General features: G+C 53.6%; 9 protein-coding genes across 9 annotated transcripts; 5 read left to right on the top strand and 4 right to left on the bottom strand.

Annotated features, from left to right (window-relative positions):
* Positions 1–558: 558 nt before the first annotated feature.
* Positions 559–4,006, top strand: POL3 (DNA-directed DNA polymerase delta; the record flags this gene model as incomplete). The annotated part of the gene is made up of 3 exons (XM_049346900.1): positions 559–951; positions 1,004–3,198; positions 3,247–4,006. 3 exons carry the CDS (start codon positions 559–561, stop codon positions 4,004–4,006), a joined length of 3,348 nt encoding a protein of 1,115 aa, XP_049195855.1.
* A 341-nt stretch (positions 4,007–4,347) lies between these two features.
* On the bottom strand, positions 4,348–4,770 carry J4E93_009005 (uncharacterized protein; the record flags this gene model as incomplete). Its single annotated transcript, XM_049346899.1, has 1 exon — positions 4,348–4,770. The coding sequence occupies one exon, from the start codon at positions 4,768–4,770 to the stop codon at positions 4,348–4,350; it is 423 nt and encodes a 140-aa protein (XP_049195854.1).
* A 3,108-nt stretch (positions 4,771–7,878) lies between these two features.
* Positions 7,879–9,642, top strand: J4E93_009004 (uncharacterized protein; the record flags this gene model as incomplete). Its single annotated transcript, XM_049346898.1, has 4 exons — positions 7,879–8,055; positions 8,109–8,495; positions 8,547–8,586; positions 8,642–9,642. 4 exons carry the CDS (start codon positions 7,879–7,881, stop codon positions 9,640–9,642), a joined length of 1,605 nt encoding a protein of 534 aa, XP_049195853.1.
* A 705-nt stretch (positions 9,643–10,347) lies between these two features.
* J4E93_009003 (uncharacterized protein) lies at positions 10,348–11,038 on the top strand (the record flags this gene model as incomplete). Its single annotated transcript, XM_049346897.1, has 2 exons — positions 10,348–10,925; positions 10,975–11,038. The coding sequence occupies 2 exons, from the start codon at positions 10,348–10,350 to the stop codon at positions 11,036–11,038; spliced, it is 642 nt and encodes a 213-aa protein (XP_049195852.1).
* Positions 11,039–11,966: 928 nt separating this feature from the next.
* Positions 11,967–12,894, top strand: J4E93_009002 (uncharacterized protein; the record flags this gene model as incomplete). The annotated part of the gene is made up of 3 exons (XM_049346896.1): positions 11,967–12,301; positions 12,354–12,440; positions 12,486–12,894. 3 exons carry the CDS (start codon positions 11,967–11,969, stop codon positions 12,892–12,894), a joined length of 831 nt encoding a protein of 276 aa, XP_049195851.1.
* A 212-nt stretch (positions 12,895–13,106) lies between these two features.
* On the bottom strand, positions 13,107–14,069 carry J4E93_009001 (uncharacterized protein; the record flags this gene model as incomplete). The annotated part of the gene is made up of 1 exon (XM_049346895.1): positions 13,107–14,069. The coding sequence occupies one exon, from the start codon at positions 14,067–14,069 to the stop codon at positions 13,107–13,109; it is 963 nt and encodes a 320-aa protein (XP_049195850.1).
* Positions 14,070–15,060: 991 nt separating this feature from the next.
* On the bottom strand, positions 15,061–16,695 carry J4E93_009000 (uncharacterized protein; the record flags this gene model as incomplete). Its single annotated transcript, XM_049346894.1, has 1 exon — positions 15,061–16,695. One exon carries the CDS (start codon positions 16,693–16,695, stop codon positions 15,061–15,063), a length of 1,635 nt encoding a protein of 544 aa, XP_049195849.1.
* Positions 16,696–20,222: 3,527 nt separating this feature from the next.
* On the top strand, positions 20,223–21,175 carry J4E93_008999 (uncharacterized protein; the record flags this gene model as incomplete). Its single annotated transcript, XM_049346893.1, has 2 exons — positions 20,223–20,321; positions 20,378–21,175. The coding sequence occupies 2 exons, from the start codon at positions 20,223–20,225 to the stop codon at positions 21,173–21,175; spliced, it is 897 nt and encodes a 298-aa protein (XP_049195848.1).
* A 1,455-nt stretch (positions 21,176–22,630) lies between these two features.
* GCS1 (Zn finger-containing GTPase- Activating Protein for ARF) lies at positions 22,631–25,633 on the bottom strand (the record flags this gene model as incomplete). The annotated part of the gene is made up of 7 exons (XM_049346892.1): positions 22,631–23,608; positions 23,657–24,239; positions 24,292–24,420; positions 24,468–24,616; positions 24,673–24,738; positions 24,789–25,048; positions 25,552–25,633. The coding sequence occupies 7 exons, from the start codon at positions 25,631–25,633 to the stop codon at positions 22,631–22,633; spliced, it is 2,247 nt and encodes a 748-aa protein (XP_049195847.1).
* Positions 25,634–25,912: the final 279 nt, after the last annotated feature.

The following is a 25,912-nucleotide window of genomic DNA, read 5'->3' as shown; positions in this document are numbered from 1 at the left end:
TGTTGGAGACTACGGCGTATTTATGTCTGGGGTTAGTACACTAGAATCGAATGACTAAAGGCCCATAAAATGCCACCGCCTACAGGTCTCGCGGACACTCTGCTGATGCCTAGTTCTTGGCATAGCATCCCAATGTGGTATCGCATCCTGATGAAGAAGACGAGTCTTAGAGTTTGAAGGAAACAGTGTTATAACACAAGTCCACTTTAGAGCTCCATGTGACTGGGGACGTGAACGAAATGGCGACCAGGCTGCAAGCAATATTATAGAGAAGAGCTAGCAAGGAAGCTTGAATACAAATATTGAGATGAGCTCAGTGAAGAACCTTGAAAATCGACGCGTGCGCGTGGAGATGCAGAAGGGCGCGGAGAGGGTTGGGATGGGAGCGCGGATGGCAGGCGACGGCTAGCGTGGCGCAAATCAATTAGCAGGGATGACGCGCTCGCGCCTGCGACACGCTTTCGCGTTCTCCCTGGGCGCCTTCCATCTACTGCACCAACAACAAACACGCACCCACCAACTCTCCCTTATCACGCGCTTGGGTATCTGTCAATTCAGATGCCAGGAGCCGTCACAAGAGCGCCGGCGAAGCGCGCCCTCGCCGAAACATCCAGCACACGCACCAATGTCCAGCCGTCGCCCCACTCGTCCAAGAAGCTGAAGCTCCAGAACGGCAATGACAAGAGTAGACCGCCGACCAAGACGGTCAATGGCTCCTTCAACTCGAGCCAGGTGGGCCTGAGCCAGTTCGAGGAGACGTTGGAGAAGATGACGCAAGACATGGAGACGCTGAAGAAGGACAACACAGAGAAGGACCAGCAATGGCGGCGGCCTGCCTTACCTGAGGACTTCAATGAGATGACACAAAACCTTGTCTTCCAACAGATCGAGGCTGAAGAAGGCGTGTTGAATGGCGGTAAAACAACCGTCAAGCTCTTTGGTGTTACAGAGGTAAGAAGCGTGCACATGGCATCTATCGACTTTGACTGACCGCGTACCACAGACGGGCCACTCCGTCCTCATCCACGTCACCGGCTTCCAACATTACTTTTACGTCGCCGCACCCCTTAACTTCCACAAAGAAGACTGCGAACCGTTCAAGGTCTTCCTCGAGAGCGAATGCCAGAAGAACTTCAACCAACACTCAGCTGTCATCGCATCGGTACAAATGTGCATGAGAGAAAACATCCTGCGCTTCCAGGGAAACCAGAAGAGTCCATACCTCAAGATCACAGTGACTGATCCGAAAATGATCAATCGCGTGCGCATGATGGTGCAAAAGGGCAATGCCAACTACAAGCGCCTCTGGCCGGCTAGAGAAGACGGTATTCTCACGTTCGACAACATCGCCTACGTACTGCGCTTTATGATCGACACCAAGGTCGCCGGTATGTGCTGGGTCGAAGTTCCAGCAGGCAAATACAGAATGATCAGCCCCCGCGACCGACACTCCAACTGCCAGATTGAGGCACAGCTACACTACAGCGATTTGATCGCTCACCAATCTGAAGGCGAATGGGCCAAACTCGCCCCCCTTCGCATCCTCTCCTTCGATATCGAGTGCGCTGGCCGCAAAGGTGTCTTCCCAGAGGCGAACGTCGACCCCGTCATCCAAATCGCAAACGTCGTTACAAGATATGGAGAACCAAAACCCTTCGTCAGAAACGTCTTCTGTCTAGATACAGTCAGCCCCATCGTTGCGACACAGGTCTTGTCGTTCCAAGATGAGGGCGAGATGCTGATGAAGTGGCGAGACTTCGTAGAAGAGGTCGACCCAGACGTCATCATCGGCTACAACATCAACAACTTCGACTTTCCGTATCTGCTCGATCGCGCAAAACATCTCAAGTTGCAGAAGTTCCCGTATTGGTCTCGTCTGAAGACAGTACAGTCCAAGGTAGAGAGTTCGAATTTCTCTAGTAAACAACTAGGAAACCGAGACACAAAGACTACCAACACCAACGGTCGCCTCCAACTCGACTTGCTACAGCTTATTCAGCGAGACCACCAACTGCGCAGTTACACGCTCAACTCGGTGTGCGCTCACTTCTTGAAAGAGCAGAAGGAGGATGTACACCACAGCATGATCACAGAGCTATTCAACGGCGACTCCAACTCCCGGCGACGATTGGCTGTATACTGTTTGAAGGATGCCTATCTACCGCAGCGATTGCTCGACAAGCTCATGTGTCTGGTCAACTACACGGAAATGGCTAGGGTTACAGGTGTGCCTTTCAATTACCTTCTGGCCCGTGGACAACAAGTTCGCTTCATTAGCCAGCTCTTCCGTAAAGCCCTCGACCATCAACTCATCGTTCCGGACCTCCCGAACCAAGGCGACAGCAGTGACCAGTACGAAGGTGCGACCGTTATTGAACCCAAGCGCGGCTACTACAAAGAACCTGTTGCGACCCTCGATTTCGCATCGCTATACCCCAGCATCATGCAGGCCCACAACCTGTGCTACACGACCTGGCTCGACAAGCAGACGGTAGAGAAACTCAAGATGAAGAAAGACGAAGACTACATTGTCACTCCAAACGGTGACATGTTCTGCACAGCGAAAACTCGGAAGGGACTCTTGACCGAGATTCTGGAGGAATTGCTGGGTGCGCGTAAGAGGGCGAAGAAGGAGTTGGCAATTGAAACCGACCCTTTCAAGAAGGCTGTGCTCAACGGTCGTCAATTGGCCTTGAAGGTCAGCGCCAACTCGGTTTACGGTCTGACAGGTGCTACCAACGGAAAGCTACCGTGTCTTGCCATCGCCAGTAGTACCACAAGTTTCGGTCGCCAAATGATTGAAAGGACCAAGGCAGAAGTCGAGGCAAAATACAACATCGCGAACGGATACACACACGACGCAGAGGTCATCTACGGTGACACAGATTCCGTCATGGTCAAGTTTGGTACGCCCGAACTAGCAGAGGCGATGAAGCTGGGTGAGGAAGCTGCGGACTACGTCTCTTCAAAGTTCGTCAAGCCAATCAAGCTGGAGTTCGAGAAGGTCTACTTCCCCTACCTGCTCATCAACAAGAAGCGTTACGCTGGTCTCTACTGGACGAATCCGCACAAGTGGGACAAGATGGACACGAAGGGTATTGAGACGGTTCGCCGTGATAATTGCCGCCTGGTCCAGACTGTCATCGAAACTTCGTTGCGCATGCTCTTGATCGACCAGGACCCAGAAGGTGCCCAAGAGTAAGTCATTCCGCCATCTTCGCACTTTCGTCTACTAAAATTGGATAGATTCGTCAAGGAGACCATTGCGGATCTGTTGCAGAACAAGGTGGACATGTCTAATCTTGTCATCACTAAAGCCCTTACCAAGCAAGAGAACAAGGACGGAACAGGTGGTTACGCCAACAAACAAGCACACGTTGAGCTTGCCGAACGCATGAAGAAGCGCGACGCCGGTTCAGCGCCTGCTCTAGGTGACCGTGTCGCCTACGTCATGATCCGAGCCGCCACCGGTGCGAAGAATTTCGAGAAGTCTGAGGATCCCCTCTTTGTCCTCGAAAACAACCTGCCCATCGACACGCGTTACTACCTGGATAACCAACTCGCCAAACCACTGGGCAGAATCTTCGAGCCTATTCTAGGTGAGAAGAAGGCAGCCTCATTACTCACGGGTGATCACACCCGTTCCATCACCGTCGCGGCACCCACGATGGGTGGGTTGATGAAATTCGCCAAGAAGACATCAACATGCATGGGATGCAAGAAGCCACTTACCGCTGCGCATGAGAAGGACGGCGCCGTTTGTGAGAACTGCCGACCTCGAATCGCAGAGCTCTACACAAAGACGCTGGGCAAGGTCAGTGAGCTTGAGGTTCGCTTCTCACGTCTTTGGACCCAATGCCAGCGATGCCAGGGCAGTGTTCACTGTGAAGTCATCTGCGCATCCAAAGATTGTCCCATCTTCTACATGCGCATGAAGGCGAGGAAGGATGTGGAAGACGCAGGCAAAGAGCTTGTGCGTTTCGACAAGGACGCGGCGCTGTGGTAGTTCGGTATTGTAACACCAGTAGGTGGTTAGTATGTGGTGTTTTTGGCGTTTCGATGGCATGGATATCCGTCTGTATAACTAAGGGGCTCACTGGGCATGTTCGAGATGCGTAGCGATATCAGCATGTATACTTCTAAATGAATATTGTTGCAATCACTTGTTGCATTTTCTGCGTCTTGCAGTCATTCCAGTGAAGACGCTGAAGCGCATCCAACCTTCCCCGATGCCCCTTCCTTCTCCACAAGCCGACTCTTGTCCGCGACAGTTTATTACCCATCTGTTGTTCCTTGCATATCACCACAACACCATCTCAATGCCTTAGGTTTGGGTCTACAAACGAATCAGCGCCACATGCCCTCGAAGCCCCTCGCTCCTCCACTACCGAACCCCACCTCTCCACGCGCTTGCCCCTCATTCAGATCATGCGTCTCGCCGCTCTCCAGGCCGAAAACAAACATCTGGAAACTCCACAGGAAGGTCTGGAAGAGCATAATCTCCTTCTGCTGTTCTAGCAGCTTTGCGATAATCTCCTGCATCTTCTTGGAAGGCAGCCCTGTTGCTGCTGCGTACTGTGTCTCGAATGCGGTGTAGGCTACGACGTAGGCGTTGTTTTGGGTGATGTAGAGGTCTTTGAGCATGAGTTGGTGGGCGCGGAGGGTGGTGAGGAGGGTGGAGGTGGGTTTGGCTTGTGGAAGCAGGGGTAGTGCGAGTGTGGGTGGGTGAGAAGCTGTGGGGGCTGGTATGCTATGTTGGGGGTCGGACATTGTGGTGGCGGTGGTGGTGGTGGTTTTCGGATTTGGAATCAGCTTTGAAGCTGCAGGCATATCTGAAGGTGGCGAAAGTAGGCGATGTCACGGCTGTGATCAAGGCCGAGGGAAGAGGGTGTGCGCGAAAACGAGAATCGGAGTGAAATGGTGGGATATGCAAAATGATCTTCATTGCCTGGCCAGAAGGGATTAGGTAGCCGTGATGTATGTACTAGCAAGAAAAGGAATGCCGGACTGCAGGCTTGCAATGATCTCAGTGCCTTCTTATCAGGATAGAACGACGAAAAAGCTTCCCGAGGTCATGTTGGGCTTGTGTTGGTCAATGCTCTGGGATTTCTCGGTGGTAGAGTGTTCGCCGTGAAATCTTCTTCGCTGCTCCGTGTAACATTCCAATGTGTATCCCGCCTGGAAATACTGTTCCTGCTACTGCCAGTGGTAACAGAATTCGTCTTGATCGTGCCTGCGTTATTCTGGTCTGCTCCAGATCCACTCGGGCTGTGCCGAACGTATACGCTCGTATCATAGGATATGCTAGGCGTGTGGACACGGCGAAAGAACACAGCAAACGCAGGGCAGCAACCAATACAGATAGCTATAGATGACTCGATGAGCGTCCAGAACGCTAGCCAGGTCGGACTGGGTGCTGTGCTTTCTCCGGACTTTCTGCCGACCTGTATAACGCGCAGAGTGGCGAAAGTGATGCAGACGAAGCCAGATGCGAAGAGTGCGATGATAGCGATCTTCTGCGCGCGTACCATCTGAAGGTCCCAGACAAGTCGGATTGGTAAAAACATGACTGGCAGCATCAATACCAACATTTTTAGTAGGAAGGATCTGTCACATACTCATGAGGTCTGATACGATATCGACAGCGTATGACATGTACAGGCTAATAAGCTGGGCACGAATGTTTCGGGGGGTATTCGGGCAGTCTCCTCTAACAACCAAGGCGGTGAAGTCGGGACAAGAAGTAAGATAAGAAGCGATACAGCCGAGAACAGACTACATCGGAGGTTTTAGTGTGGTCAAAAAGCATGCGATAATATAGACTTACAACGATACAAAATGTGAATACTGCCCACCAAAGTCTTGTCCATACACGCGGAAGACCCTCTAGCAATCTCTTGTACAGTGCTAACAGAGACAGCTTGACCGACCATAGCGTTAACCAAAACAGCACAGTGGTAACGAACACGATCCGAACGTTGAGGACGAAGTCGGACTGGAATGTTGGCCAAGGTTCAAGTGATCCTACCAGAACCTTTGAAATGTCGAAGATCGTAGAAATGTTAACAAGGTAGCATATCGACAAAGCGAGGAACAATGCAAAAGCTAGGTATATGAGATAGTCTTGCAACTCCATAGCTTTGCGCCTCCACACCTGCACGCCTGTACGTACGAGCATGATGGCGGAAGCTAATGCCACCATAGCGTAAGAGGCCCGAAAGAACTCGGGTTCTGATATGATCTCTTTGTACTGGGCAGACATGGCTCGGTGTCTGACATCGGACTGTATCGGCCGTCGACTGGCCTCAGCTGTATAGAAGGGAAATCGCAATGATGGTAGAAAAGTGTAGTCACCACAATAGACATGGTCCTTTTCTCTTTCAGCCTGAACAGTACATATCAATTTCTAAGAATATCAGTAATCTTATTGCCAAAAGGCGGCCAGCTGTAGCATAGATCTGGAAAAGCAGGTCCCATACAGTGCGGCACAGTACATCCGCGGTGCCCTCACTGCATGGGGCGTGACATGGGTCGGACACGGCCCGGCGTGGGATGCGAATGCGGTTGAATCCTCTCAAGTTGTGGCCAAAACCTTGAGGCTCGGTTAGCAGATGGTCAATCTAGAATTGAATCCTACGGTGGCGATATCTAGGTGTGGACATAGTAGCCGCCCAAGAGCTTTGGCCCCGGCCATCGCGTGCGAAAACTTAATCTTGCTCGTGCATGTAGAGCGTTCTAAGTCAAGTTAGATGATGATTCTGAACGGGAGGCCTTCTGGCAACTCAACAATATGTAATGGAGTGATGTGAGCCATGCTGCGATTCGTCTCGCATCGTGCTATGAGAGCGGCGTAGATTGAACACCACTTCGGATGTTCTGGCGGATGCAGGAACGTTAGTGCCGCTAGGCAAAACAAGGGGCTGTGCCGCACGGGTCGGGGCTTATCTAGGCGGCCGCGGCATTGGCGGAGACACCTAGCTTCACGAGCTAGCAGCCCACATATCATTTAGCCACCTCCTCCATGCCAGCACACGTATACACATCTTCCCACGGGTGTCGTCGCAAAGTATGTATACCTAGGTTCTTCTCAATACTGAGTCATTTGCGCATACACCAGTCCGAGCGGGCGTGGCTCTCCGCAAACTCATCTTCACCTGCGGGCGTCTTTTGAACGGGTGCTATGATGCGAAGGATGCTGCCGTGTGCAGTGGGGTCATGCAGACCGGGGGAAGAGAACTATATGCATGTAACGTGAGAATTGGCATGGAGCTCAGTAATGCCGCCTCTTCGCGCTTCTGTGTCTGACCTAAAACGACTATGTACGAAGTCAAAGTATGTCTCACACCCATCCCGTGCATGGGAGATTCTACCTAGGTACCAAAGCAGGAACAAAGACCATGACCACCAGACTTTGGGACCCAGTTGACAAGCGTCGCAGACTACTGACGCCCACGGAAATAATTGGAAGATGGTGTTTAGTTCATCTAAACTAACGTGTTCAGATGTTCAGATCGACTAAAAACAGACAGGGATTTGGCTGAATCCTCCCGAGGTCTTCGACGTACATACACTGCATGTCAGCTTACACTTTCTAAGACTGAAGGCATATGCAAGGATGGAACCGCCAACAAACCCGCCATCGATGTCGGGCCACAACATCCCCCGCGCCCGGGAAATTGGTATCGCCGAGAGTCTACACGTAAGGTGGGAGTGATAAAAGGATGTCGTTCCCAGTACTGGGTCGCAGCCACCATCATTACAGACTCCTTCCTGTCAGTACGCAGCGTTATTTCTGCGCCGAGCACCTTCGTGTCACATTCGGGCAATTCTTTTCGCAACCCCTGTTTGTAGATCGACCCTGCTCTTCCGATCGTAAGGATGAAGTACGCCGTATCATCTGCTGCCCTGGTGGCAGGCGTTGTATCCCAAGCTACTCTCGAACCCGTAGACTTCAATGTAACTGAGGCGTTACTCAAAAATGGTGTGAATGTATCGGCCATACCCTATCTTGCGCCATTCGTGGAACGCTCCTCGTCAAGTGGTTGTTCAGCAGCCGTAAGTCCCTAGACATAACGTAATGCCGACGTTGATACTGATCCTATCTTTAGTGCGCGTCTCTGGGATTGATCTTCGGCGACGACAAGGTCGAAACGCAGTCCGAACCTGCGTACAATGCTTTCCTTGACACTTACTGGTCTGCTCAACAGGCAGACATCTCGCCGAAATGTGTCTTCAAGCCAGAGAAAGCCCTCGACGTATCTACCTCCGTACTGCTATCTCGACTCACACAGTGCCCATTCGCGGTGAAAAGTGGAGGTCATTCTGCTGTACCCGGAGGCTCAAACATTGGAGGCGGCATTACTATCAGCTTTGAGAAGATGAACCAGACGATACCTTCTGAGGATAGGAAGAGTGCCTCGTTCCAACCGGGGCAAACTTGGTACGATGTGTATACCAAGCTAGAGAAATACCAGCTTACCATTATTGGTGGCCGAGTGAGTGACACTTTACACGATCTACCGGCAACCCTACTAACACAGCTTTAGGTTTCTGGTGTAGGTGTGGGTGGTCTGACGCTCGGCGGAGGTAAGAACAGCGTATCAATAGATGTTGAGTATACACTTACCAAATTCTACCGCAGGCATCTCTTACTTCTCGAGCATTTACGGGCTGTCATGCGACAATGTCATCTCCTTCGAGCTGGTCACGGCAACCGGAGCGGTAATAACCGTCAGCAAGAATTCCTTTCCCGACCTTTTCTGGGCTCTTCGAGGAGGTGGAAACAACTTCGGACTCGTTACCAAATTCAACGTCAACGCACTTCCGAGAGCTGATACGATGTTTGGTGGATCTCGCTCATATCCCGAAAGCGCATTCCCCGCGTTGCTTAAAGCCTATTACAACCTCGGTATGAACGCCAATCAGGACGGGAAAGCGCATCAGATCTTGTCATTCGTCGCATATGGAGGTACACCGATGTTCGCACTCGTCGAGCTTGAGTATTCTGACCCCGTTACGAACGCCACCATTCTGGAGGAGTACAATGCCATCGAAGGCGCCACCAGCGACACGACAGCCGTCAGGAGTCTCCCGGAACTCACCACGCTGATTGATGGCAACGGGAAATATGACGGCAAGCGTCAGGCTTTCTGGACTTGGACGACTAAGCTGGATCTCGAATTGGCTACACTCTTCAAAGACATCTTCTCTGAGGAACTCGAAAGCGTCGCTGACGTAGCGAACCTGACGATCGGTTTCAGCCTCCAGGTTATCACCGACCCAATACTAGAGAAAACCAAATTGAATGGCGGCAACGCACTCGGACTGGACCCTAACGAAGGCCCTCTCATGCTGTGTCTGGTGTCTCCAAGCTGGAGTGACAGTGCGGATGATGAGAGGATCAACAAGTTTGCTGCTCGCATCGTGGATCGCAGTGTGGAAGCTGCCAAGGCTGCCGGTAAGGCGAATGGCTACTTATACATGAACTACGCCAGCCCGTGGCAGGACCCTATTGCTGGGTACGGTTCCGAAAACCAGGCTAGGCTGAAGGCCATCTCCAAAAAGTATGATCCTACTGGTGTGTTTGAGATCCTCCAACCTGGCTACTTCAAGCTCAACGGCGCGCCAAGGAACGACTTGTAAATATTCCAATTCTTTACGTATTGTACATGGTAGACGCATTTGAACAATTCATGCCGTTCGTATGATCTAATCTTCTCTCCAATTACGCTGCTTTGATAACTCTCCATTCTCCTGCTCATTTCTCATCTTTTGGCTTGGTGGTATCACTGCCTATAAAATCACGTTAGCGATTATCTTAGGTTGACTGGAGGTAGACATTCAGAGGGTTGTTTGACTGGCGTTATAGAAGACGATCGGATGGCGGTTCCTGAAGTGGCAAGGACGTCAATATGGTGAAGTGAAAGTGGCTTCACGTGACATCCTTCCGATCAACATATCATCGGCCTGCATCGTGCTGGAGGCTATCTATTGGGTGCTATGCATCTTCCAAAAGCTCATACTAAGAGACCGCAGCAGATTCGGCGCCATTGCGACATCAGATGGTCTTCAGAAGCGGTGTGTAGCCGCTCAGTGAGCGCCCGCAAACGCGCAACGACGCAAAACTTTGCTGGACCCTTTTTCTTTTCGCGACGGTATCCCACACCTTATCAAGTTAATATTGGCAGCACGAACAATCTCGACATCACAAAGCTTTTCGTTCGCCCGTTACCTGCGTCTTCCCAATCACATCCTCACAATCGTGCCCACCGCCGCCGTCCGATCAGTCAGTACATCAACAAGCTACCGCCGAAGCTGTCACCGCCAATTGCAGCTCCCCAAGACAACATGGCACCTCGTTCGCGCCTGCCTTCGCGCGATCCCCTCCTCCAAGACGAGAGCGACAGGCTCGTCTACGCGAGCAAGCGCGCCGTGGACAGACAGAACTCCGAGATCTTCAAGCTGGATGACCAGTACGAAGAGCTTCTTGATCAGGCCGAGAATGCTCGACATGAGCAAGAGAAGCTGATCGAAGCCTACCATGGCGCTGACAGCAAAGTGACCAGACTGGATGGTCAGAACAAGAGGCTGAGGGCGCAGGTCAAGCTCTTGGGGGTGGAGAACGACGAGCTGAAAGCTCACAACAGCGATCTCGTCCGGCGTCTGGCGGAGAGCGAGCGAGAGAACGCTCGTCTCAAGTCTGCTGAGAAAGAGAAGAAGCGCAAGCGCGAGGACTTGCCGTCGCCGTTTGAGGAGGGTCCAGATGCGGACGAGAGCGCATCCAAGACAGAAGAGAGGCCTCAGGCCAAGGTCCACGGGGATTTGGTCATTGGCACGCCGAAGCCACAAGAGATGGCTGCTGCAGTAGAGGAGGTGAAGCGGGCTCACAAGAGACCCAGGCGACGGCGTCACCGCGATGACACAAGGTATGTCAACATATATCATATTGTCGTCCTCAACTAACATCCATGATAGCAGGTCTACCGTCAAGGCTGCTGTCGAGGTGGAGGCGGATGTGGTGGAGAAGATGAATGCGTAGATACGGGAGACGTTCGAGGAGGGCGGTAGGATACTGCGTGGTGTGTACGTGGATGTGTAGGATAGATAGATAGTCGCCTCAATACTACTGAGTATCTCCCCACCGCTACATGGTATCTTGTATCTTGTGGCTTTGTAGCCATGTGGACCCCAAACTTGTGCTAACATCTCACTTTTTGAAGGAAAACTCTTCCTCAATTCCATGCAACAAGGCCTGGAGATCAATGAAAAGAAAGTGTTGGGCGCGAGACACCCGGTTCACCAGATTCACACCAAAGGTTGCGACCTGACACTCGCACGATTACGACCACAAGGCAACTCGAGCCTCAAATGACCGACCTCGCGTGTTACTCACGGGCAGCCGGAGCTGCGAGCGTGATGGTAATCCCATGCAGATGCGAGTATCATCCCATAGAATGGGTATGTACTCTGAGCGAACGATACCCACCGAGGTAAGTATGTTCAACGAACGAGAGTCAAGGACAAGAGAAGATGCAGTGCTTGCAAGCGCCGCTCCAATAACAGACCCCAGGGCTGCTGGACTGTTCTGTTATAATCTCAACTTGTGAGCTTGCTGGTTGAAGTTCTTGCTGGGACCTCGCCGCACCCGAAGGCGACGTAACAGCTGCGCCTAAAGAAGAAGAGGAGGAATTGGGCGGGAAGTCGAGTATATATGTGCGACGAGAGGGCGCTAGTTAGCGAGCACGTGAGCTGTTTTTCATCGCCTGGCTGTCAGTCTGGCGGCGTAGATGCGCTGTTTGTGTGACCAATAAGTGGAGAAAGTGAAGGTGAGAAGCCGCTAGTGACGAAAGCAAGAGATCTCTAGGCAACCATCGAATCAGATACTACCACTCAAATACCTCCGTCGAACAAGACACTTCCTTTCTTTGTCACTTCACTACCTACGCGTCCAATCAATATCATACAAGATGCCCGTCAACAACAGTTCCACCCAGACAGGCGACGTCACCACTCACGCCGACGCGACCGGCGAGCACGACCTCACCATCGACCGTAGCTCGCGGATCAATGAGCTCAAGGCGACTCAGACGTCACTCGTGGAGCTGATGTTCGATTTGGTCAAAGATAAGGCAGAAAGCGTCGGCAAGGATGCGTACCTGACGCAGATGGAGAAGCGGCTGGAAGAGTTGGAGGAGACCCTTCGGCAGCAGCGCGAATGTCTGGACGAGTCGGAGCGCGAGTGTCAGTCTCTGACTCTTGCAGCGAAGATGTACAAAATGAAGAGCGAGTTGTACGATCGCAGGTAGGTCCTTCCATGAGTCTTTGGATGGCTGAGACTAATACATTACCCTCAGTGTTACTCAAGAGACCGCCATGTCTAAGCAGGACGGCTACGTGCCTGACCTCCCTGAAGCTCCCAAGCGAAGCTTGGGTGAGATGCAGTACGTACATCTGAACACGTGACCGAGCTCCACTGACATGTACAGATCCGAGAGTGAGAGCCAGCCTGCACCCGCCGCCAAGCGAGTCAAGGTCGCTAAGGAGCGTATCGTCGTGTGCATTTTCTGCTTCCGGAATGGCATGCGGTGTGACTCCGAAGAGCCATGTCAGAACTGCCTGAAGAACCGTAGCAAGTGCCAGCGGGCGAGGTGTGCCAACTACAAGGCTGGCAAATGTTCCGTCCCGACTTGTACCAGGGTACATGAAGATGACGAGCGGAAATACAAGAGGACCGTACATGCAGGTCATGTGGGCAGGAAGGCTACGGGTCGTATGTCCAAGGGCGGTCAAGGTGGTGATGACGATGCGAAGGATGGTGATGATGATGCGAAGGGTGGTGATGATGATGCAGAGCCAGGCGGTGGTGGAGTAGGTTTGTTGGCGGAAGGTCTCTAAGGATGGAGTTAGGAAGGACAGTGTTCATAGAAGCCTGGGGGTCGTCAGCTCAATCACGGAGAGAAAAGACACCACCCCTGAAACAATGTATCCACAAACATCATCGTAGAGATCTGAGTTCGAGAATCTAAAAGTACCCGAAGGACAGCACGCTTCACCATACCATCACTTCCGAAGCCTCATAATACAAAGTAGCCATCATAACAATCCCCTCAACCAAGCATACTCCTCTTCCTCCCCCTCAATCTAACCCCTTCTAACCTCTTTAGTACACCCCTAGCCCCCTTCCCACACTCTCCATACGCCTTGAGCACTTCCTGGAACAGCGGCTCCGCAGCGGGATGCGTTGCCGAGAACGCCCTCTCAAGGACGTACAGATCAACAGCCTTATCCTCGTCTTGTATGCTCGCAGTCGTAAGACCGAAATCGATGAGGAAGATGTCGCCAGCCAGCGAGTTGGTGTTGGACTCTTGCGGCGGGTCCGCAGGGGGGAGGTCAGGAGGTTCTTCGCCGTTCATGGCTGCTTCGCGGAGTGAGCTCGTTGTCTGTTTTCCGCGTGGTATTCGACGTTGCTGTTGTTGTTGTGCTGGAGTGTCTTGCGACTTGGGTGTGCGTAACATGATGTTGCTTGTTGTGAGATCTCCGTGACATACGCCCAGTTCGTGCAGCTTGCCTACTTCCCGTCCGACTCTTCGCATTAGGTCTAGTATCTCTTCTTGTCCTTCCTGCGCTTCTGCGTTGCCGCTCTCTGCGTCTTTCTTCTCTTTTTCTCTCTGCGTGACTTGATGTGCCCACCCGTCCAACACTTTCCTTACAGTCCTGCCATCGACATACTCCAGCACCAACCAGCCCGCATCCCAGTCCGCGCCAATCACCCCCGGTACATTGACGCCATCCCGCTTGACTCTTATAAGACTTCTTGCCTCGGCCAGTAACCTCTGCTTTGTGAGGCGCTTGTCTAAAGTGGGATGTCTGTATGGCTTCGGTGGCCGGTATTTGACGACGACGGGCGTATGGGGGGTGAGGAAAGTGGTCTTGTATACGAGGGCCTCAGCACCTTGTGTTATGATTTCCAGTGCATTTTGAGAGAAAGGCGCGGGGAGTGTGTGGAGGGGACGCGACGTTTCGGGGGGTGGTGGGGGTTCGATTGGAGGGACGACAGGCGGCTCGGCCATTGCGGTGCGGTTTGTATTGATGGGCGTGGCTTGCTGCGATTTCTTGGTTTTGTATTGACCAGAGGATGACGTGTTGACTATTTAGGGCGTAGGTGAGTTCGGGATGCGTGGTGCTCGGTGTAGATATTTTGGTGTTGACAATTGAAGCTGCGCAGTTGCCCCGCAATGCGACACCAGCCTTCAGCCCTGTCACGCTTATCGATTCTCTAGCTTCAACACCACGCGAGCGTCTTGTCGATCACCGTTCAACGGCCATGGCCACACTACAGTACCGAGATTAGCTTTTACCCTGACCGAGTCGCCGTCGAGCACAGATGGAGATTACTTCTCCGGATTTGCAGACTCATTTCATAAGATTGCAAGCTGTCACGGACATACAAGGGTTGCTGCTAGTCAGTGACTGAGTTTCTGGGGAAAGTAACCCTTGAGTCAAATCATAGGCCTCATCTCACAATTGAATAGAGTATGTTTGAAAGCGAGTGTGATTGCATTTAGGTATCTCATCCTACATGATCCATTCTTCCTTGTGCATCGCCTGGTTGCGGCGGTAGCGAATGGATTTGGTCAAAAGCACAGTATCTTCCAACAAACAATGGTAACACAAAACTGAAGCCCCAAGAAGGCAGTGAGCTCTAGCCACAGGCCATTGAGCTCACGTCCATAAAGCATATCCCAAGTCGCCCGTCCAAATCGCCGGGCCAAAAACCGTAGAGCCTTCCCGCCATGCTCATTAAAAGCAGTTCGCATAAGAGTCTGGGGAAACAAGAAGAAGGGGTGGAAAAGGAGATCTTCCCAATGGGCAAGAGACGAATGGTAATCGTGATATTCGAAAGATGGCAAAAGTGACCTTGGTCAAGTGCAACAAACAAATGAACTAACAAACAAGGAAAGCTTCGTAATGGGCCGTAACAAGAGGCGTCCGGAGAGCGCCACAGTAATATGCACAGGGGAAAAGATTCCCGGTTTTTCTTTCCAATCCGTGATTGATAGCTTAGAACACGGTGCTCTTGCGCTTCTCAGCGCTGGTAAGAACAAGCTTGGGCATGCGGCGCTGGCCGTTCTCCTCAGGACGGATGTCGACCAGGCCGCCTCCAACGGAAGCACCGTCGTCGCTGCTAACACTGTTGGCGGTGTAGGAGCGGTTGATGGAGTTGTCGCGGGAGCGCTCCTTGGAAGCCTTGCGCTCTGAGCCAATGGCGCCGTTGGCAACAGCGCGGAGGCTGCCAATGCTGGGCCTGCCCGAGAGGCTGCCGCTTCCTCCGCTGCGAACACTGTCGGAGTCGTTGTCGGACGAAGGGAAGTGGTCGCTGTCCGGCGAGGCGCTTCCGCTGCCGGTACGGTGAGCGCGGCGGCCGATGCCAGCTCGCACAAGGTTGCCTACAGCCTGGCGGCGTTGACGAGTGGCAAAGTTCTTGCTACCCTCATGCTTGGTAGTGGGACGCTCCTTGAGTTCCTCAATGGAAGGAGGGTTGCGAGGCTGGCGAACCGGGTGCTCTCCAGCGCGTGCTTGACCAGGGCCGAATGTGCCAGTCATCGGGGTGGCAGGGAAGCCGACCGGGCGGGTGAAGGCAGAGCGAGGACCCTCCTCGGCCTTGCCATCAACAGCAAGAGAAGACAGGTTCTTCTTGTGGCCGCGACGGAAAGCGTTGGCGGATGGCGGTGGGAGCGGGACCACATCCTGGGGTGGGGTGTTGGACTTCTTGGGCGGCGAAGTGCTGCGCGAACCCCAAGGGCTGGGGTTGCTCTCGTTGGGAGGAGAGACGTGGAGCACTGGGGTATCGACCTTGGGCGGCGAAGTAGCGAAGCGGGGAGTTGGCGGCGGCGGCGAGTGCGACAGACCCGACATACCATTCTGCGCCTGCATGTCGCCGTTGTCCTGCTGGTAGCTCGGGTCAACGACGTATTGGTACTGGCCAGTCATCTGGTTGAAGACAAGGTAGACACCAGGCTGGTTGGTCTCCTGGATGGCAGCGGTGTTTCCAAACTGCTGGCCATAGGCGTTCATCTGAGGAGTGTATGGCGTGTTGGGGTACTGCTGCCCACCGCTCATGTTCATGTTGCCGAACTGCTGGGTCGTCAGAGCAAGGAGTTGCTGCTGAAGCTGCTGCTGCCTCTGGGCGAGGTAGAGCTCGGTAGCCAAGAGCTGAGCCGCAACGTTGGGGTCCATCTCGCCGTCATCGAACTCGAATTGGGGAGGGGCCAGGACCTGGTTGTAGAAGTCGGGCTGCTGCTGTTGCTGCTGGTACTGGTTGACACCGCTGAAGCCAGAGCCGATGGCAGTCTGGGGACCGCCCTGGTTGGTTCGGTTGAACTGCCTGGAGTTGTTGGCGTTGTTACCAATGTTGTGCTGGCGCTGCGAGTAGGGAGCCGAAGCAGGGGGCTGCGCAGACGTGGGGGTCTTAGGCGCAGTGCGGAGGCCGGCCAGGAGGTGGGAGCGGCTGGTGCGAGGAGTCGCAACCGAGTCCTCGGCGATGGAGGCAACCTTGGGCGGCGAGGCGACGCTGAGACGCTTAAGCTGAGCGCCCTTGCCGCGAGAGGCAAAGCTCGAGGTGGGACCGCCAAAGCCACCCTGGGATTGGAAGTTGTTGTAGGTCATCTGAGCAAGACCGCCAGCGTCCATGCTCATTGTGGTGGTCTAAGAAGAGTTGCGAACAAAGAGTAAGGTGCAACAAGGAGTATGCTAGGCGCACACGGGGAAAGATACAGAATCGAAGAAGGCCGGAAGAGGGAGTGTTGGCAAGACGGAAACCGAGCGTGCACCGGGGAGACGTTTGCTGTGAGGCAGGGTGCGAATTGGCTGGCGATTATGGGATTAAGGATCGTACAGATCGGGATTGTAAGGTAGAGTTGATATCGAAAACCGGCCGATGGGCAATGTAGTTGGAGCTATTAACAAGTTCTTCGGGCGCTGAGTCGTTTGATGTGCAGTCAGAAGGATCGAGTGGTGACGGCAGCAGGCGCGGGCTGGCAGCAGCGAAGATATTTATGAAGGGGAATAGACGAACAGGCAGCGACGGGATCACGGGCAGACAAGCTGGTGGTTGATGCGTCGGCTGGCGAGCTCTTCTTCTCTCGGGGGAGCGACGGGACTGGCGCGCTCGCACAATCTCAGATTAGGCGGGGGGTAAGCTGGTCCAACTGGGGGAGCAGGTAGAAGATGCAGAAGCGGCACTTGTTGTCGAAGAGAGCGAAGGGAGAGAGGTAGAGAGGAAAGGGCGAGATGGAGGAGGGGCCAGGAGAGAAAAGTGACGAGCAGCGGAGGAGCAGCGAGCCATGGACGAATGCGAGCGCTATAAGTGACGGGGGACCTGTGGCAGCGACAGCGACCCTGCATCGAGCCTAGCGCCTGCAGGCCCCCTGGCCGCGCTGGACGCACGCTTGAAACGCTGGGCCTGATGCGTAATAACTGCGCTTGGGCCGCTCCTGCGTGCGAAGGCCCTCGTGTGCGCGCTGGAGCACGTCGCTTTGATGCCGTGACGATGCATTGCGCGAGGTTGAGTGCTGCTACTGTACACAAAGCGTTCGCTGCGCTCGCGGGTTTCAGGCGCTGGGCGTCATTTGCGGGATGCTCGCTCCTGCCGCACCGGGCGAGGGCCCTGAGCGCTCCTGCCCGACGCCACGACCGTACCTTCCTCGCGGCGCACCCAGCAAGGGCAAGAGCGACTGGCAAACAGAACCACCGAAACAGCGTCTTCTCATTGCTCGAGCCCCAAGCCCACGAGCACACCGCAAGACGTGATCCACTGCATCGATAGCGTCTATCTACGCCATCTCGGCCAGTCGTTCGTAGCGTCCCAGTAGTTGCCAACGGCGGCTATGCGCCTGCGCGCTGCTACTGGCCAGTCCCATCGCGGCCACCGCAGCCCTTCAGCCACGCACACTCGCTCTAAATATACCCACCACCACCTGTTCACCAGCTCCAGCGACTCCTCTGCAACGGCATTGGTGTGCACTCGTCTCTGCTCCGCAACGATGAACAGCGTGGCATGCGCATGAATGGACCCAAGCCCGGCACACTCCATCTCAAATCACTCACCTGTCTGTCAGCAGTCAGCTTCCAAATGTCCGCATCTCCCACGCGCAATCTGCAATGCATGTCGTGCGGGAGGAGCATGCTTGTTGGCGTGTGCCGACCCCGGACCTGGCTGCTGTCACGCTCCCACTGCAGATCCAGCGAGATGCTCGGTGCCTTGGGGCGGCCTCGCAATCGAGTCCCTTTTTTCCACCTTTTTTACACGCGTCGGCTTCCGCGGTCTTTCCATCGACTCGTGCCACTGCGCGTGCAGCCCCTTCTTCGCTGTCGCCTGCCGTTTCGTCCCGGGTCTACCCTGCTGTCTCGCTCTGAAACTGTCGCTCCGTCTCAACCACCGCAGCCCGTGCGTCGCTCCCTCATCTCGCTAGACTCTCCCTGCAGCAACGCCTGCCAAGCGACATTCGAAAGCGTGAAACATGCTCTCGTTATCGTCACCTAGCGTTTGGGCCCCCGAAGCTCTGGGATGCGGAAGGCGCGCTGTCAGGGCGATGCTTGAACGCTGATCTCCATTCGCGTGTGGGGACGACGCCCCTTCGTATGGAGAAGTCTGAAGACAACTCACAGGTATGTATCATCGTCCAAGCAAGCTCACCAGTCGCGCCGCTTCCGCCTGCTGTACATCGTTAGACTCGCTTGCCCTTCGCGAGACTATCGAATCTAGCACCGAGGCCATTCGGAGTGAACCCGGCTACCGGTATCGTATTGGCAGCCGTTCGGTCAGAGCCGCCGTCTTTAGCGGGCAGTAAGACTGCTTACGTCCGAACCGGCCGACTGCCCTTCGAAAAGAACCTCATCAGAACGCTTTCGTTCTGGACCGGAAGCCAGCGGCAACGATTAGTGGGGCGCATGAGCCCGTTCGGGAGCGCAGAAAAAAGGCAGGAGTGAGGCGCAGGACTAGACACGACAAGGCAACACGAGTTTTATATGCCTCGAGGTTGGAAGGCTTGACATGTCTAACAGAACGGTGCATCGCAAAGTCAGCATCGTCACACGGCTTGTCCAGATGAGCTCCCTCACCAGACAGATACCTCCTGCACCATCAGCGCTTGAGCACGCGCTTGCGCAGTTCTGTTTCACGAACACGATCGTCGAGGCCGTTGGAAATAGTGTGCCTATGGCGCCGCAAGGCTGCATGTTTCGAAATTTCCAAAGCTTCTCGCCCACACATCGCGCAGACCTCCAATCTTTGCCTTGGCTCACCAGTGCGATGTCATCCTCCCACTGGATCGATGCTACTAGATATCGTCAATGGTGTACATAGTACTTTGGATCTCGATTTCCTTCTCAGCACAACGGGGTGAAAGACAGCAGGTGAGAAAGTCAGCTCTATCACCTTGTCCGCGCCCTGCGCAGTCACGAGGTCGTAGACCGATGGAGCTTTCCAAAAGGTCTGGCCTCTTCCGTGTGAGGAGTGCGCATCAATATGAAAGAGTTGACATGTCGTCAGCGCAATGCAGAGTAAGTCCTTCAGTTCATCTGTCGCTGACGGATAATTTGGAAAACCGACGCCGTTTGACTGATGATGTTCCCGTACTATTTGGAACGTGTTAAACCAGAGGAACGACACTGTTGCTTGAAGTCGCACAGCCAATCGTCCAGTCGCATCTAGGAATCGTCCTGTCACTTCTAGCAACCGTCCAGTCGCATCTAAGAGATCTCCTCGAGACCCACTAGTAGTGTTTTCGCATGTTTGACACTTGGCATGAGACTCGGCACGAAACATCTGACACCACATGTTCATATAGCTCTTTATCCAGACTTTTCTCAAGCGTCGCGAACATCAGGCAAACTGTTTCGATCAGCGTTTTCCGATGTCTGCGGCAGCGTTAGTAGCGGAGCGATGGAGGCTCTTAGGCACGCGAAAGAACAGTATATAGTCACCCTCGACGCTGCGCATCTTCCAATAACCAGATCTGCAGCGCATTTCCCATCTTCTACTACTTTTCTACTACCATCGATATCTTCTACAGCATCTTTCTTAATACTCACTATTACTCTTAATTGTCATCCTGACGTTTCGACTTAATCCAAATCATCTCAGCCTAATACAAATCATCATGCTTTTCTCGAACATCGCAATCGCGGCTTTGGCCCAGAGCTTGACTGCCTCCGCTGCCACCATGATGGTCACGGTTGCTGCCAACAATAAGTTCCAGTTTACGCCTAACTCTATTGTTGCCCAACCCGGCGACATGGTCGCTTTCAACTTCGTTAGCCAGGTACGCCACTTCATCACTCCTCCTAGTTACATTAGATACTGATTCTATCACCACAGAACCACAGTGTCGCCTCCTCCGACGCAAACAGCCCCTGCCAGCCCCAGGCCAACGCCATCTTCTCCGACTTCCAGCCCATCCCCGGTAACCCCAACGGCTCCCCAGGTGCAGGTGGCGCTGGCGGCGCTGGCGGTGCTGGCAATGCGGCTGGAGCTGCCGCTGCCGCTAACGGTAAAGGCAACGGCCGCAACCGCAACAACAACCGCCAAGCTGGAAACACACCCATGTTCATGGTCCCCGTCGTCGACAACCAGCCCATGTACATCTACTGCTCGCAAGCCCAACATTGCCAACAAGGCATGGTCATGGTCATCAACCCACCGAACGCTCAGGCCGTAACTCAGTACCAGAACCTCGCTGCTCAGGCAAACAACAACGTTTCTCCCCAGGGTGGCATCAGCGGCGGACAGGTCGTCAACAACCTCGCTGGAACTACTCCCAAGAGCGTCCTCGGTGGTACGGCTGGTGATGCGGCGACGGCAGCGAAGGCGGCTACGAACGGCAATGGCAAGGGCAAGGGTGGCGGTGCTGCTGGTGGTGGTCTTGCTGGGTTCCTCGCAGGCCTTGGTAAGAACAACGTCGTCGTTGAGACCAGCTCCAAGAAACTCTTCGGCTTCCCCGGTGCTGGTGCTCTTGGTGGTGCTGGCGCCCTCGGTGGTGGCGGTGCGGCCGCGGCCCTAGCTGGAGCTGGAGGTGCTGGAGGTGCTGGCGCAGCTGCAGGCGGTGGTGGTGCTGGTGCCATTGCTAAGAGCGGACTCAAGGGTTTCCTTAACGGACTTGCTCAGGGCGCCAACTAAGCATGCACATGAATAGAATAGATATATTTCGTTGAGGAGGAGGTCGTGGGTATGGGATTCGAGCTGTATGGTATAAGCACGACGATATCGATGGTAGTAGAACAAATGCTGGTCATTGAAATGTAAATAGTAGTAATATATGTCTTATGAACTTATTGCAGTGGCTTCTATGAATTTTCGTGGGCGCATCGTGGAAAGTTGGGTTGGTAGCAGTGACGTCACTCCCATTCTCAAGTAGCTATTGTTCAGCGTCGGTCTTTCACCCACAAACCACACAACGGACGAAGTATGAGGTACACATTTGTAGCTTACCTGAAGCGTTTGGATAAGTACTACTCGATCGATACCGTCATACGTCGTCAGTACTCGTACGCATGTCACCACTACGCAGGTCGCGCAGCAAAGTAGGAATAAGCACACACTGTATCCAGAACAATAGCATGAAGCTGAAACCTTCGCCGTTCTTTGTCCAGCACAGCTTCACTTGCTATATTCTTTGCGACGGTACAATGGTAAGCCACAACAATGGTAAGCAGGTAGACAGCTGGGATTTCTCCGTCGATGCGCCTACACATACCTTGACATCTACTTCTTCCAATCTCCTGACACGACTTCTACTTCTCACGAATTTTGCTTCACGATTCTATATTGCGATAGACTCGACATCTATATATGAGCATCTTCTTGAAGTACTACCAACCATAACATCAACACAGAAGATACAAACCACACCCACCAAACACAACGACACGATGCTGGAAACCATCTCACAGCTGCTGGCTCAGCTCTTCATCTTCTACTTCTTCATCAAGACTATCATTCCCACTTTCGATTCCACAATCCTCAACATCTCCATACTCGTCAACGACATGACACGGGCCCCATCTACCCAGGCCCCTTTCCAAGTTAAGCCACACATCATCAGCAGCAACAAGCAACGGACACCAAGGACGAAGAAGTCAAGGTGCCAGATTACCCCCAAGATCAACGAGATGGGGCCTCCTGGTCTTCAGTGTGCGACTATGTGATGGAGAGTTGAGCGAGAGGTTGAGGGGATGTTGAGCGCTGGTTCGCTGATATATTGTCACTCAATGGTATGTCAACACTACTGTTTCACTCTGTGTAACAATCTTGCTAACAACGACGGCAGGCCTGCAGCGATATCTAAGTCAATTCGGGGAGCGGAGATATCGAGGGTTCTGACGTTTACGCTATTCAAAGGGTTGACGAAGATCGTTGCGATTCTTTCCTTTCTCTTTTTGACAGGATCGAGGGTTTAATTTCATTGTACATCATTATCGTACCATATGCGGCAAGCTTGGAGTAGATTTAGACAAGTTCGACAGTGGGTTCGAGTTTCAAGTCTAGTATTTCTATCTACATGCAATGAGGTATATGGAATCTATGTGTCAGAACATGCCTCCCTCATCAAGTGTCTTCATCGACTAATCACACTCAACGACGCTTGCCCAGCATCTCCACACCCAAGCCGTCCTTGCCCTCTTCACGTGTGATCTGTTCCGCAGCCTTGACGAGGTCGTACGTTATGTCGTCTCCAACAACGCTATCCTTGTTATACTTTGGATGCGTTTGAACGAAATGCCTGATCCACTTGGCCGCAGTCCAGTATGTTCCATTGGCGCGTTTGCGGATCAAGTCCAGGTAGGTGGCGAGATCGCAACGTGTTTCAACATCGACGTTCATGCTGTTGAGGTAGGATTCCACAAGCGGGATGAGACCCGGGAAGCCATTGCCATCGGAAGTAGTCTTTCCGTTGATGACTTCATTGATAGTCATCTGCTCGTACTCATCTTCCACTGGGCCGGTGGGCGTCGCAGGGCGACTGGCATTTCCAGCTGGTGTAGAGGTACCCGTTCCGCCCGACTTGTGCGCCGAGAAAGGGTCCTTTCGGAACCAGAATTTCTGCGTCGATACAGCGTCGCGAATGTGCGCTGTTTCCATGTTCTCGCTCACTAGCGTGATGGGAATGTAGAAGTTGAGGTTGAATGAAAGGATAGCACGGGTGAGTAGCACAATGAAGATCGAGAATGCAGCATTTTCGAAATCTGTGATTTGGATCTCCATGGGCCGGAACTCGACCCGCCAACCCATGTCGGAACCAGCTGGTGGCGGCTTGAAGCGCATGTGCTGCCAATTGGTTGACTGCAGGTTTTCAAAGTGGTCGGCCTTGGTAAGGTCCAAATCTTGAAGATCTTCGGCGAAAACGACAATGGGATCGCGGATGAACAGGTGAGCAAAGTGTGTCGCTAGGAGATCGTCCATGCCACCCTCGACTAGCCGTTGCTTGATGTCGCTGTCAATGATGAGATCCGGGTCCAGATACTCAGGGCGTAGGCGAGGATCTTGGGAGATGTAGGTTGAGTTTGATGCGTAGCGAGATTTGGGTAGTCGCCATCGGTCGTTCTTGAGCGGCTATGACGTGTCAGCGGATTCGTGATACTCAACAATTACATGACTTACCTTCTCCCCAAGTTCCTCGGGCGTACGATCATCGACCGCCCTGCTAATCTGGTTCCACCGCACATCGGTGTCGGCCAGGAAGCCCTTGTAGATGGGGGTCGCCGCCGTCAATGCTAGCAGGATAGGTGCTATCGGACTGAGCTGGTCGTACATCTTCCTTCCCTCTTCAATGTTCTTCGCTTGGAAAGTGATCTGCAGACAGCAGCTTCCCATGCCAAAAGCCATGGCATCCATGTGGATGTAATTGTCCTTGGCAGCGCCATTACGCACGTCGTCATCTTCAGGCCAGTTGTGCATGTCATAGTTGACTGTAGGGTCCTTCCACGGCCATGGCGTGTTCTCGTCCTTGAAAACCGGGACGTTTACTTCGACCTTTCGGCCCCTCCGCCAACGAATGTTTGCTGCCAGTGTGGGAAAGCGAATGTGTGGATTGGCAATTTCGTCCGGAACAAACTGGGAGCGCAGTTTGGGTCCTGAAACAGGATACGATGGTACGATACAATCGGCCGATCCAAGACGAGGGAACGTTGTTAATGTGATTGGAAACTCGGTCTGTGCCATGTGATCCTTCGCTATGGTTCGTCTGCGAGAAAGGTGAGCAATCACTTCATCGACGATGAGGTGGTCTGATCTACCTCCATTTCATGTTTGGTTCAACGTCAAGCAGGTCCTGGAAGCCAATGCCCCATGGCTTCCCAGGAGTTGCTTCGAGCATGAATCTGCCGAACTCAGGATGGAACACCGGCGCCGGGTTTTCCTTCGCGCTGCCATGGTCAGTACAAGACGTCCAAATCTGGACAGTCAGGCTCACTCGGCGTCTCCGGTTTGCAAGTCAGGCACTCCGCCGCCCTGCTGCAGAAGCTTTTCATCGTTGGCCAGCGCAGCTAGGATATCAGCCTGACGGAGCGACAGTCGGACCTTGCGGTTGTCCTGGTCATAGCAAACAACCAAGTACTCGATCTGGACGGCAGTCAGTCGCCGACGCTGCAACGGACGAGCGGATGGTAATCCTTCACCTCATCTCCCCAAAGAAGGGCATCCCTCTCCTTGCCTTTGGCATTGCGCCAGATAGCGAGTAATTGCTGTCAATCACATCAGTAGTATTCCTTCGGGGTCTTGTCACCGAGCGTACTTCAATTCCCCATGACCTGACCTGGCCAGCAACTTTCTTGGCCTCTGGCCAGTCAAGAGGCGTTCCAAGGGCACTTGATATGGCATTAGCTCGGGCGGCGCGCAAAGTAGCACGGATCTCACAGCAGACCCATCCCCAAGTTCTGTAAGGCGTTGCGGTAGGCAGTCCAATGCGGGTTGGTGCACGGGCGGGCCGAGCAGACGTGTGAATGGGTGGCTTCTCGTCTTGAACGGCGATTGCGGGGAGGTGTTCGGGGAGCACTGCAGATTATAGGACGTTTAGCGGGGTTTGATGCAACGCAGGGCTTTTGCAGTTTTGGACGCGCTGCAGACGCCTCGGTTTCCTGCGTTATCAAGGGATCGTCGAATGGCGGGCGATTGAAGGAATAGCAATTTCTACGCGCACTGCTGGCATCGACGGGCAATTTGCAGAGCTAGAGTCGGGTGTATGGATTATTAATGCGCGATGCAGTAAGCAGTTCCTGTGGCCCCTTCCGAGGAGGAAAACCCCGCCGATGACGCTTGCCTCTTTCGTCAGCTGGTCACGACATCAACTGATTGTGACACTCCTGCTGTGCGCGCATTCCATCTTTCTTTGCGCAACATGGTTGGGCATCCTGACAGCGAGTCCGCATGTGCAAATGCGCACGGCGTAGTCTCCTGCTGTCCACAATGCGCCTCGCCTACCGCTGTCTTCGACCACGTGCACGCATGTCGCTACGCCGTGCAAAGCCCTCCTACTGGCGCAAGACCACGTCGCGTACCTAGGTTGAGAATCCCGATAATGTACGTTGCGAAAGGGTCCCCTTGGATACCATTGTCGCGGGCCGCGGGCTCCGGTGGCATGATACCGCGACCGCGCCGCAAATATTGGCTCCAGAAGCATCGACGACATGTCTCTTCTTCGCTCTACCAAGCCGGCTCATTTCTTGGGCGGTGGTGTTTTCTGAGCTAAGCATCCGCCATTGCGGTACTGCACGACCAGGATCGGCTGCTGCTAAGCGTGCCGCACACTTCGCATCGTCGAGGTGCACATCGCCTTGCATATTGGGGGCACCAGAACGCAAGGTTATCGTGTCCTCGCTACTCTAGGCCTTCTGCAGCTACTTGGGTTGCAAGGTGCGA

The sequence above is a fragment of the Alternaria ventricosa genome, assembly GCF_023758065.1.
Source record: "Alternaria ventricosa strain BMP 2768 chromosome Unknown scaffold_19, whole genome shotgun sequence".
In the NCBI taxonomy this organism is placed as follows: Eukaryota; Fungi; Ascomycota; class Dothideomycetes; order Pleosporales; family Pleosporaceae; genus Alternaria; species Alternaria ventricosa.
This window is presented reverse-complemented; position numbering and strand designations above follow the sequence as displayed.